Source organism: Rattus norvegicus, chromosome 8, assembly GCF_021556685.1.
Source record: "Rattus norvegicus strain SHRSP/BbbUtx chromosome 8, alternate assembly SHRSP_T2T, whole genome shotgun sequence".
In the NCBI taxonomy this organism is placed as follows: Eukaryota; Metazoa; Chordata; class Mammalia; order Rodentia; family Muridae; genus Rattus; species Rattus norvegicus.
Window position 1 is genome coordinate 71,712,501 of NC_141541.1, and position 13,608 is coordinate 71,726,108.

At 43.7% G+C, this 13,608-nt stretch overlaps 1 protein-coding gene across 12 annotated transcripts in view; it reads right to left on the reverse strand.

Annotated features, from left to right (window-relative positions):
- The window catches only part of Iqch (IQ motif containing H), a 195,928-nt gene that overhangs the window by 110,624 nt on the left and 71,696 nt on the right, over positions 1-13,608 (reverse strand). For 11 of the 12 annotated variants that reach the window (XM_087561124.1, XM_087561125.1, XM_087561131.1 and 8 more), the window contains exons 8-9: positions 8,644-8,765; positions 6,831-6,869 (exon numbers count right to left, since the gene is read on the reverse strand). In XM_087561124.1, coding sequence (XP_087417250.1) covers positions 6,831-6,869; positions 8,644-8,765 — 161 coding nt within the window. The remainder of the gene's footprint in view (positions 1-6,830; positions 6,870-8,643; positions 8,766-13,608) is intronic. The other variant, NM_001106830.2, reaches the window with a different exon arrangement.

Here is a 13,608-nt window from a genome sequence, read left to right on the forward strand (position 1 = left end):
ATCAATAACTACTGTGAGACAGCACTGCTAAGTTAGGCTGGCTCATGCTTTGTCAGATAATGTTAACTGAGCGCAATCAATAAGGACAAGGCAGAAAACGCTCAAGTCTTAGAGTCTAGAGAAAAATGTACAAGATATATATTTATACTAAAGACACAGTAACCAAACAGAGAAATAAAAACCTTCAGATTCCTTTCCCACTATCTAAGGAGAAAAATAAACTATAAGGTCAAAATCCTAATACTCGGTCTGAAGTGGGAAGGTCCCTGTAGCTTCACACATGGACTCTAAACAGCAGTGAGCTTCCCACACTGCTAACTGAACGACTGTTAGAAGGCATAAGAGAACAAAGTCGTCTAGCCAAAATTCTGATCTAAACAAGACAGCAAGAGAATGTAAACTGTTTCACAGGTGTAAGTAAGTGTTGTCTTCTTGAACGGGCAGGAGAGAGTGTAACGAGCACTGCTCCCGTCAGCAGACCATAGTGTTGGCAGACTGCCTGGGTAGGGTCTGGGTAGGGTCTGGGTAGGGTCTGGGTCGAAGGCAGATGTTGCCAAAGAGCAAGCCCGCAGCCACACGTCTACTTTCCTACAAAAATGGGCTCTGATGGTGCAAGGTTAGCATTCAGAGGAGAACGGCAGGGCCCCATCCATGAGGAACAGATATGCAGGATGGCCACAGATGGCCACGTGTGGCTGGCTGGTCTTGAAGTCACATGTTTGATCCAGTCATGAAGACTCAGACTACAGCAGGAAGCGAAGGCAGTGCATGGATGGTTTGCCAGAGAACTCTGTCTCCTTAAAGATATTCAGTTATTTTGAAAATTCCTTCTTTTTGTAGAGAATAGTGAAGAAGTGGGTGTATCTATGAAACAGAAGAGTCTGGGCCGGGGCTCAGAACAGAAAGGACTCCATCTCTCTCAGACAATATGCCTCTCTACAGGCTGGGTCTATCTAGGTTATCTGTGTACATCAACAAATGAGGACTAGGTCTGATAGAATCACCTTGGGTGAACTGAAGTTGTAGACTTTAACAGGGTTGTTTTAGAACAAAAGGATTACACCTTTTACCTTCTTGGATGAGATAGCAGCTCTCAAAGGAAGCATGCTCCTGGACATCAAACAGACCACTCAGGTGCCAGGAAGCTGTGGGTTTGGAGTCAGCTAAAGCAGAGCTGTGGTACATCTGTCACTGAGAATGCCACACACGGGAGCACTTCAGACTCAGAGCAAGGAAAGCCATGCCTCTCAAGAGGAAGGCTTCCCAAATTAAAGCAGTGCATCAGCACTGTGAGAAGCAGTGAGCAGGTGAGGACTGCGGCTGCACGGCCTGCTGGAGACAGAGCCCTGAGTAAAGGCCACACCATGCCGCAGGGGCTGCCTCCGCCTGTCCTACCTTCATCTCCAGGAATCTGTCTAGTGTTGTGTGTTGGTGTTCCCCACCCTTCCATTTCTTCTTCCTCTTTTGTTTACAAGGAGCTGCTTGCTCTCCTGGTGTGACATTACTAAGTAGCTGTTGTTTTCCTTCTCAGGGAGTGACTGTTTTGAGACATTTGCACTCCCCGCCCCTACTTTCTTGGACAGCTACACATGTCCCTTTATGAAATGCCTGCACTTTAGACTAACCCCACCCCACCCCCACCTCAGACCTTCAGCTGTGGCCTAATTATTAGCATCCTGCTCTTAACTGAGTCAACTAGCTGGGAAATGCTCTTTTTCATTTGCAGAGTGTAACCACTAATTAGGTGACTTTCAGAGTTTCTGGAGCAGTTATTTAGGGGAAATTCTAAATCTAAAGCAAAGGAGAGGGAGGCAGGATGCTGACAAGGTGTGTCAGAAAGACCTACTGTGAAGCCGCATGGCTAACCCAGCACTGCAAAGGTCCTCTCACATTTAGGGTTAACATCCTCAAAGATGCCAAGAGCACATTCAGGGAGAAGAACTTACTTCTAGGTTGATTGCTTTTGTTTTTGTTTTGTATCAGGGGTCAGGCCCTGGACTTTATGTATGCTAGGTAAGCACTCTAGTCCTGGGCTACATTGCCAACCTTAGACTAGTTTCTCTTTCAAAGTTGTTGCTGCTGTTTTGAGACAAGGTCTCACTATATAACCCTGGCTGCCCTCAAACAATCCTCCTCCTGCCTCAAACTCTTGATTCCTAAGATTACAAACCTGTAAAACTGGAGAAATCTAAAGGAATCTAAAATTTGGAAGACCTAGTTTCAATTCTCCACTCCTACAGAGGTTCACAACCATCTGTAACTCCAGGTCCTGGCATCCAACGCCCTCTTCTGCCCTCTGCAGGTATCAGACATACATTCAAACAAAACACCCTTACACAGGCACATTTTAAAAAAATTCTAAGCATGTGCCATCATAGCGGGCTAAGATGAATTTCTAATTGAGAAAATTTCATTTCCATATGTATGGACAGCAAATGGACATAGTATCAAATCGATGCCCTACCATTTCCAAGCTGGATCTCCTGGTGGTGACTAGTGGGGTGCCTGGGGAATCTGCTATGCAGGTATCTTTACAGAATGGTAATCATTCCAGTACCTGGAAGGAGAGACTACACTGCTCTCTATTGCAGAAGCCAGTGTTTGTTTCTCAGTCACCAAAATGCATCCATTAAGAATGGCAGGTAATTGCCCTGTAACACTGAGAAAGCTCTTCCTGAAGGTTATAGTCCTAAGTGAGAGTTTATATTGAGGAATGGAAGGAGTTTCCCTCAAAGATAAGTCTTTATTATTCCTCAGAGACCAAAGATGTTATTTGTTGAACCTTGACCTTGTTTTTTATTTGTAGGGAAGGTTCTCAATGTATCAACATCTGTATAAAAACAAAGATGAAACCCTCACTGGGCAAGAACTGTTCCAAAGATTCAACACTCAGAGGAGAGCTCTGGACTTACTTGGGCTTCAGGAACTTAGCAGAAGCACAGTTCTGAGCGTCAAAACACAAGGGATCTTGAAGGCCACTAGCTTTGCCTTTTGCTCCATAGACTATCATGGGCCCAGCAAAGCAAGACTTGGCCCTGATGTCCTCTATCCTGGGTTCAGACCCAAGCTCTGCCTCTGTCTGATGCATACTGCAGGCAACACGCTACCCCCTGTGGACATCAATTTTACCATCTGCAAAAAGGAGAAGTTCACAGAGCTTTCCCAGTGCTCCATCATATAGATGGGCAAACTGACACCCAGAGAAGGTAAAAGCCTTGTGTGACATCTTAACTCTGCTTTGTGACGCCCCAAGGACAGTGACATGACCACATTCCTAAATATACCGAAACATATAGAACTGAAGGGAAGGATTCCTAGATGTACTGGCTTTTAAACTTTTTCTTACGTTTGTGTTTGGGCAGTGGCCTCAAACTTAACTTGCTATGTAGCTGAAGGTGAGCTTGAACTCTTGGCCCTGCTGCCAGCACCTTTTAGGGGTTGAGATTGCCAGCAATTGTCATCATGCCTGGTTTTATACAGTACCCGGGACCAACCCAGTGAGCTGCATGTCCTGGACAAGCACTGTGCCTCCCAAGCCACATCTTCAACCTAATGTTATCTTTTAAAACAAACTCCCAGAGCTAGTAAAACTGTGAAATCAGTGAAACAACCTCGGCCATTACTTTCTTACCATGAAAAAGACCTGGGAGATTTTTCTTTCCCATTTTTAATACAGAAAACTATTTATAATAACTTTCTACCAAACATAGATGACAATTACCCATACCATCTGCTGTGCAGGATTGAGAAAGTCCCAGAGTAAGAATTCTGAGGTGTGGGGTTGGGGATTTAGCTCAGTGGTAGAGCGCTTGCCTAGGAAGCGCAAGGCCCTGGGTTCGGTCCCCAGCTCCGGAAAAAAAAACCAAAAAAAAAAAAAAAAGAATTCTGAGGTGTGTGGATGAGCAAGACAGTCCCTTAGACCGTGAGACCCACAAGTTCCTAAAGACCTGTGTCAGTGTGTGCAACCTGTACAAAGGGACTAAATGGCAAAGACAGGATTGTGTGAGCAGAAACATGGAAAGGAGAGGAACTGAGCGCAAAGGCAGCAGTTTTCTAGAATAGTTCTGCAATTCCTTTCAAAGGTGCCATACTCAAGTAGGTCTTAGCTTAGGTGAGCTCTCATGGAACAAAACACCGAGTCAATCAAATCTGCATGAAAGGTCCGACAGAACAGGGCCAGAGAGGCATTTTAAATAGATGGGGTGTGTTTTTGGTCAAATGTGAGATTCCCTTTTCCAGAGGCACATTTTACTTCACGACAGCCCTGATTTCATCTTTCCTAGTACCTTCCAAATACTCTCTGGGAAAATGTGGCACAGTTAAGGACCCCTTGGGGCAGTTCTGATGGATGAGTTGAGCCTGCTAAGGATGCTCACAGGAAGCACACCAAGCTGGGGACCAACAGCAGCTTCATCCACATCCCCAGCAGAGACAGGCGAAAGCGGGGCTTTAAAGGGTCGCTCACCATCACTACCCAAGGGAAGCTTGGCTTTCTGCTCTTCCTCAGGAAAGGGTGTAGGTAGAGAAGTTGTTATCACAGACCACTAAACCACATTTGCAGGAGTCTATGATGCCCCACACAGACATCTTTTCAATAACTGGGGATTCTGCTCACTTTTCCTAAGTGGGGACCACTCTAGGAAATTACAGTAGACGTCATTTGCTTTCCTCAGAAACAGACGTCTCAGGAGGGTAAGAATTCTGTCTCTTCCACTGCTGCGTTTGCTGCCTGAGCTCCACTGTCTGATGCATGGGGAAAGTCAGTGAGTTCACTGCATGTCAACATTTAAGTTTGATGTCAGAGCCACTCGGATTGGCTTTATAGCACACACACATATATATATACATATACATATATATGTATATATATATATTAGACAACTTGGGCAACACTGAACATGTCACTGATCTGTTCTCATTTCCTTTACATATATAATATATTTTAAAAATAATTATATAAAATATTTGAATTTTCAATTAAAGTATTAATTTAAAATTTTATTTTAATTTTAAAACATAAAGTAAATATATATATAATATATTTAATATAATTATATATTTAATATAAAATATTATATTTAAAAGAGAATGGGAACAGATCAAGGCAGTGAAAGGTTCAATGCTGCCCAAGTTGTCTGATAAAAAATTTGACAGCCAATATATCCATAAAATATTAAGTTTTCCACTGAGAAGATCACAAGACTATGCTGGAAAGATACTAAAGAAACCAACACTAAACATGTGACTAAGAAACAAATAACCCTGGCCCCAGCGTCCCTAATGCTGGGATTGCAGGCATGCCTCACCACACGCAGCAGTTTTTGACTCTCTGGTAATGAATCTAGAAAACAGAACAGGCTATCTAGATTGAAGCTGATAGAAGCAGACGGGACAGCAGACATGACAACTGCTATCTGATAAGGAAGGAGGCAAAGACACAAACTTACCAGCACGCATTTGTCACGGGAGAGAGCAAACATTAAATACCAGATAGGAGACATGGGATACATTTTATAAGGATTATCACTGTGACTGACTTGAGATTTGTAGGCTTCGCGTGCTCTGGGGTTTGGGAGTCACACAATCACTTACCTTGGATGACTTATCTCTCTGTCTAATTCCTTCCAGGCATGTGGGATAACAACAGCACCCACCACCTGGAGATGTGAACGCAGGGAGGCAGCCCTCTGAAGGCCAGCGCCAGAGGCCAGCGCAGAGCCGGCACTCAGTGCAGGTCAGCACTGCAGTTACACTACGGGTGATAACTGAAGACCGGCCCCTAGGAAAGGGGTAACCTGGGATATGAGCCTCACACTGCCCTTTGCCTCTGGCTGGCCAGGGGCAGTGACAGCACAGACATTTTTCTGTCAGCCCTAGGGTTCAGTGGCAAGGGAGGTGCATCAGGCCACACACACACAAGATATGCTGAAGCCACTTAGTGGTTCCCAAGTGCTCCAGATAAATAAAGCTGTGGGGTTCTTCACGCATGCTCTCTTTTTTAGGTACAGAGCAAAACTGACAGTTTCTACACAGTGAGAACACATGGTGGTGAGTCAAAGGCTGGGAGGAGACTGTCTGGGTCAGGACTGTCTGTTCGCAGTCACTGCTGCAGATCCAGCCTCTGCACCAGCACTGGAATGGGTAGAAGACAGCTCCTTCCTTGAAAGGAGGCACTCCAGGATGTCAGGGAGCCCAGCACATTTCAAGTGCAGGGTTTCCTGCTAGTGCACGGCCCCAGAGGGGCAGCCCTGACAGGAGTGTATTTTCCATACCGTGAGGACAGTTTCACTTTTCCATGTTTCTTGGGGGTTGTTGTTATTGTCTTGATTGTCATGAACAGTTTAATTTTCAATTCTATTTCTCCAGCCTACTTTACAAATGCAGTACGTGTCCATACACATTCACACATATTTGTATATGTAAGTACAAACACACATGTGAACACATGCCAGCACGGGCCAATAAACTACTACGTTCATTTTTAACATCTTGCTTCCTTGTAAATATACTCTTAAATGAAAATCTCTGATGCTAAAATTATGCACAATTCAGCCTCATTTTGAAGATGAGACATTGTTTGTTTGGGCAGTGACATGATTCAGTCCTCACAGAGAGCAAAGAAATGCTTTTCCCTTTCTGTGAACCACAATCTTTTTTTTTTTTTTTTTTTTTACCGTGGTCTTATTTCTTTTATAAAGAAAGGAAGTGCAAAAGAACTTTTGTTGCCAACTCCAGCTGTCAAGCTGCCTCCCATACTTTTGCCCTGAAGCAAAAGAAAGGGACATCAGGTGACAGATCCCAAATTCCAACTAGTCACACAAATTACAGACCTTCCTACTGGGTTGTCCTCTTGACCTTTTGTCTTTTCCCTACAATGAAGAATGAGACACAGTTTAAATCAAAATGACTCTCCTGGGCAGTTTTACAAAACAAATAGAAGGCTCAGAGTCCTGGTCACCCCTGTCTTTCTTCCCTTCCCCCACTGGGCCCGCCTGTTCCCTACCCACACAGGCAGGAGCTAATAATTAGAGGACTTTCCCCACCCAAGACAGCAACGCTGTGCACCCGAAGCCCCATGTCGCTTTGAGGAGAGGGTTGGAGAAAGTAAAGCTTTCCATGCACAGTTAAAATCGGATGCTGGGTCCCACCTTCCGGATGACACTCCGGGGCATTTGTAAGAAAGTGCTGACTGGCATCGTGCCTGGGGTGGGGCCTGCAGCAGCTCCCATGTGGGGCTCTCTGCTTTTCTCTTCATCTTTAACTCCGTGCCCGGTTTCCATACCATTATTAAGGAGTCAATTCAGAAATGTACCAACTTGAAGCCACAGCCTATAAATATTGCTACTTTTAACAGTAGGGGAAACCGTAGCAAGTCAACAGAAGAAAATAATGCCAGGGCTAATCAGCGTTTAGAAAAGACATTATTATTTTAAATTTTTGAGGCAAACTGCTTACTGGCTAAACGCTCACTGTGGTATCTGTATTCCCTGTGGACTTGTTCAGTATGAAACAGAGCTGAGCACTCAGCTGGAGTGAGAATCTAAACAGGTGCCTGGGCCTAGTCCCATTATGCACATTAGCCCATGGCCTGCTCACAGCCTGTTAAACAGCTGAATTTGAAACAATAATGGTGCAGGCCAAGCACCGCCTGAAGGCCTGTCTGGCTTGGGATTTGGCCATTTGCATTGATTTTTTTTTTAACCCACGTTTTTCATGAAACGCAAATATTTGCCATGGCAACTGGGTTGTCACATGACGTGCTATTCCATAAGCAGCCTGGCAATCTCTTAAGGGGAAATGGCCTGCCAGTGTGGAAGAGGACTAACTCCTCTTGAGGATGTCTGGGCATCAAAAGGCTGGGCAGGCAGGTAGCGCCTACTCTGAGAGAGTGGGGTTTGTTTCCCTGCAATGGCTTCTAATCCCTCTTTCTCTTTTCATGAGAACAGCTAAAAACATGACTACACAAGGCATACCAGAAAAAGTACTGCCAGGTGTCTCCATTTGATGGAGAAAAGTTTTAGTTATCCTAAATCTGTCAGTGGTCCTTAAAATGGGAAAGCAGCCTACAAACATGCCCAGCCCCTTTAAACTGGGGCATCTTCAGGGGAGTGAATTACACTGCCATGTGAAGGACTAGTGTTGGCAAGTACAGTCTCCTCCTCCTCCATCACGGTTTTCTGTGAAAACTTGGAGGGCTTGTCTTTTCTTATGCTTGAAGACAAATGGGACAAGGTAACACCTCTCAGTGACACGCTGTATGTAATACTACAGATGTAGGTCAGGATGTAAAGCATCCATGTAGCGTTTGTACCCCAGACTCCTGGCCTCTGAGCCGCTGCTAGCATAGGTTGATCACTTGCCTGAAAAAAATCTCAAAATAATGCAATGGTTCTGCTCATATGGGCCCTGCCTGCAGTGTCTTGGCAGAGTAACTTGTGCGTCATTTTCCCTTTTGAAGCAGGAGCTGACTGTGTAGTTCAATGGTGAGCTCTTGCCTAGCATGTGGGAGGCCCTGAATTTGATCCATATCACCACAAAGAATAATAATAACCACAGTGAGATAAAATGTTCCCTAAGAGCTGCTGGAGTAATGATTACTCCTGTGTGAGAGGCACAATTCGACAATGGGTCTATGACACATACCGTCACAGGTAGACTGTGTTCTTCCGTGCTTAGATGTGTGAGTACCTTGGCTTTCTGTTTCTGTTGAGACTCCTCCACTTTTTCTGAAGCCAGGCGTGGCTTATGAGCTATCGGAAAGGAGGCTGTGGACAGAGGCAGGGCAGCATTACTTCTTCCCAAAGGACAGGCTGAGCCATCTGGTGAGTCTTATGGGGTTCAGCTTGCAAGTCAGATGGCCGTCATCCACTGTGTGCTTACTACCTGCATCTCCTGTACCTGTTCTGTGACATCTCTGGGATTCTTGTCTCCAAAGGAAAAACCTATGATAAGGCAACTACTTCTTCAGAGCACAAGGTCAGCCCACCTTATGCAAAACGCCTAGAAGAAAACTAGATCTAACAGACAGGAAGAGTGGAGAGGACAATTTCTCTCCTAAAAGAAGGCTCCCTTAATTCACCAGATTCCCGAGTTTATGTAAAAATAATTAATGCAGTTGCATATAGTGGATTATTTCATTGGGTAGCTGTTTAAAAAGATGACTAGAAATCAAACTGACTTGGGGAACTGATATGATGAATAACACCATGAAGATTATTTCTGATTAATCAACCTATAGGCACAGCACTCAGTCACATCTGTCCTGCTGACTGGCAGCAAACTCAGCTACCCTTTGCAGACAGCCCACACCTGGCGTTCTAGGGGAGAAAAACCCTGTTATTATTCTTACCAATAAAATGATTTACTTAAATGGTTACTGAAATGCAAACACGTGAGTCTTTTCTATCCCAGGTCCTCTAGCTCAACCCCCTCTTCTGTCCACTCTATAACAACAGTCTTTGGAAAGCCACTGATGTTGAACAACACTTAGTGGATGATAGCAATGTACAACTTAGCCCACTTGGAGGACTCGGTTTCTCTGCCTGCAGTTGGGCTACAAAGAATCTTTTCAACATCTTTTTTTAAAGTAGCAAGAATTTCAGAGCATCATAACCTGCCACACAAGGGATTTGTTTGTTGTCTGGCCCAGTCTAACACTTTCTCTGATTCCCCTGGCTTCTAGCAAGTCTTCCTGTGATGCTCTACCATTATGTTGTCCAGTGTACCCCAGTGTCCGCCAATCCCAGTATAAGCCTCAGACATATTGCCTTGACCTCTGAACTCTTCTGTCCCATTGCTCACTTTGGGCTCTGCTACCCACCTCTGCCTCATCATAGGACAGATGTCTTGAATGCATAGGTTCACCAGTTTAAGAGTTTAATTTTGGACAGTCAGTTTTAAGTATATCTCAATTGTTAACTATATTTAGGTAGCTAGCAAAGGAGAGATGCTTATTAAAGGACTGGACTGAGCACACTCATTGGGCTAAGGATTCAGTCTAAGTTTGTCTAAATGAGAACATCAACCCTCTCCCTGGATGTTCACTTTCCCGGTCTTCCTTGTGGCTGTCATGTCACCTGATAGATTTAAGAGAAAACATGCCCACTGCTACCATTTTCCTAGCTGTAGTGTGTATGTATGTAGACCCAAGTTTGCTGGAGGGGTCAGTTAGAAGTCAAGAAATGGTGAACATGAGGATGAGACCTAACATGCTGGAGAGGTCGCTCAGGAGAAGCCTGATAGTCCATCCTCTCACCCCTATGAATAGCTATTACCAAAACACCAGAATGTTCTGGCAAGGGTGTGGATAAAAGGTGCACACCTTCGCAATCTGTCTGCAGAGGACAGAAAATAAGGCAGGGAAACTAACCCGGTGTCCATCAGGCTCTTACTATATCTGCTGGGCTGCACTCAGGGTGGGAAGAGACTGCGATCCTGGGGAGTTACAGAAGTGAGCTTTCTAAGGAACAGGACAGGCAGGCTTGAAATCAGCTGGTCAGGCCCTGATTGGCTGTGGACAGAACATTTCCAAATAAGGGCATGGAAGGAGCATGTTGTCTAATGCAGCCTGCTGCAAAACTGCAAATTCAGAAAACTTTAACCATAGGAGTTTTTTGTTTGTTTGTTTTTGTTCTGTTTTTTGTTTTCCCTGTGTGGAGTATGTTCGTTAAAGGAATTGAAACCCACTGTAGCCTTGAAAGCAACTCATTGGTTACAATAGATAAAATGGTGCCACCGATTTAAGACCTATCAATGGGAACATAAATTATGGAAAATAGCAGTTTCACAGAGCTACCATGTGATTGATGATTAGCACCTGTGTGAGATATCTAGAGCAGACTGGCAGGGAACAAAAGTGGGAGAGTAAGGGGGAAGATGGAGAGATAGTGCTGCTGAACCACAGTCTTTTAGACTTCTACTGCTGTGACAGAACACTCTGATCAAAAGCAACTTGGAGAGGAAAGGTTTTATTTCAGTGGGTAGCTGGTGGTCCATTATCCAGGGGATTCAGAGCAGGAACTTAAGTCAAGAGCTGGTGCAGAGGCCATGGAAGAGTGCTGCTTACTGGCTTGCTCCCCAAGGCTTGCTCAGCATGATGTTTGATACAGGTCCACCTGCTTGGAATGTATACTGACAATGGTCTGGGCCCTCCCACATCAACCACTAACCAAAACAATGCCCTACAGACTTGCCCACAGGCAATTCCTATGAAGATATTTTCTCAATTGAGAGTCTCCTTTCCCCAAAAATTCTAGCCTGTGTTAAGTTGACAGGACATTGGCCAGCACAGAGTTGGATAAGAACAATAAGTCTTGCTGTACTATTTCAAACAGTATAGTGACAGTGGTCAATAATATTCCAGATATGTTGAAGGTCTACAAGAAAGGAACTTAGAAGTTCCTATCACATAGAAATGAGAAATGTTTGGGGAGACAAATGTGTTCAACTTGGTTTAAACATTATGTATGCAATGCATATATGTATCAAAACATAACACTGCCCATTAACATGTGACTTTTTATGAATCTGCTAAATATAAATTCGGGAAAACATTCAGAGGGGTTTCGGTCAGCATTGCATATGATCAAAAATTATACATGAACAGTAAAACAGTCATAAAAACGCACCTGTAAGCAATTATAAACACACTTGAAAAAATGAAAAACATACAAAATCTCTACAAAGAATTATAAAGCATGAAAAAAATTAAAAATTCAATAACCTAAATTCAAAGATACAAACAAAGGAATCAGTGATTGGAAAGCCATAACAGAGATCACCCAACCTGAGAACTCAAGGCAGACACAAGGCAGGGTGAACAGAAGTGAACAGCATCCAAAGACCTGTGGGACTACATGAGAGAGCCTGCCTGCATCTACGCTATTGCTCTCCCAAGGGAGCAAAGATACAGAAGGAGACTGCAGAGAAGAAACAATGACTGAAGGCATACCAAATCCGGTAAAATAAAAACCTACAGGTTTAAGAGGCTAAGACAAGTAGAAATGAGAAAAAGCCAAGGAATTCCAAGACAGCATACAACACAATAAAAATAAAAACCCTGATAACTAAAACCAGAATAAAATGTTGAAAGCAGGCGGAGGAAGGACCACCTTACCTACAGGAGAACAAGTTCACTGTTGACAAATTTCTAGTCAGGGGCTGGCCAACAACTCAGCATAGCCCCTTTCCTTCAAGTGCTAGGGTGAAGAAAACATGGGACCCAGAATCACATATGCTCAAGGACAATTTCCTTTAGGGGCTGGAGGAATGGTCCAGTGGTTGGGAGTGCCGGCTGCTCTTCCAAAGGACCTAGCACACAATGGCAGCTCACAACTGTTTGTAACTTCAGTTCTAGGGGTTCAGGGATCACACACACACACACACACACACACACACACACACGCACCAATGTGCATAAAAAATAACAATAATCGTTTTTAAAAAGCAGTTTTAAAGAAAATTTCTTTTAGGAAATTTTCCCAGATGAAAGAAACTCAAAACACTATGTGACTCATATCCAGACTCTGAAAGAACTACACAGGAAGGGGATGCTCAAGGAACAGGTGGGAGATAAGAAAGCAAAGGACAGAACGGATATCAGCACAAGTAAGAGACACTCCTTTTTGCATCTAAAAATTATCTTTGATGGTTGAACCAAAACCACTTCCTGGCACGAATGTAATTGTGAACGGCTGGAGCAGACCTGAAAGTGTGCGAAGACCCAGGAATCACAGGCCGGGCGTCCAATCTAAAGAGACGAGAGCACATGCACATGCAAGACGTGCACGCTCCTGTTTACATAGCTGTCTCATAGTGGGGAAAGCTTGAAACAGCCCCTCCTTTGACAGGTGCATGGCTGTATCATGCTAACATCAAGGATTACTTGGCAGCAAATGGGTAGTTACTGCTGTAAGTTTCAACTGAACCCAACAACACATTAAAAAGAACCCCTATCATCATGAAGACACATCCATCCCAGGGCTGCAAACCTGGCTCAACACACGAATATGGAAGATAAGTGTAACACAGCACTTAAACAGAACCGGATGGAGTCCCATGACTACCCAATATATACAGAAAGGCTCATCTTTTCAAAGGTTAAAGCTCTGAAGAAACTAGGAAAAGTGATCACACCTCAACATAATGGAGGCTACATATAGGCTAATGCTACAAGGAATAGGAGAAAAGTCTAAGTCAGAGAAGAGACAGGAGCCAACTCTCCCCTTTCTCACTCTATATAGTGTTTGAATTCTTATCCAGAGCAGAAAGGTGAGAAAAAGAAAAGAGAAACTATTAGGAAATTAATAAAGTCAAATAATCCCTATTTTCAGATATCACCCTATACTTAAAAGAGTCTACCAGAAGATTCTTATTCTGATAAAATCTTTCAACAAATAGCAAGATACTAAATCAACATCATAATCCAGTAGCTTTTCCATATCCCAACGTCAGATCATTGGGGAAAAAAAGGTCAGAAAACCAATTCCATTTGTACTAGTCAAAACAAAACAAAACAATGCCCAGTAGAATTAACATTGTTAAAATGGCCATATTACCAAAAGCGATTTATGGATTCAGTACAATCTCATCAAAGTTCCAGTAATACAG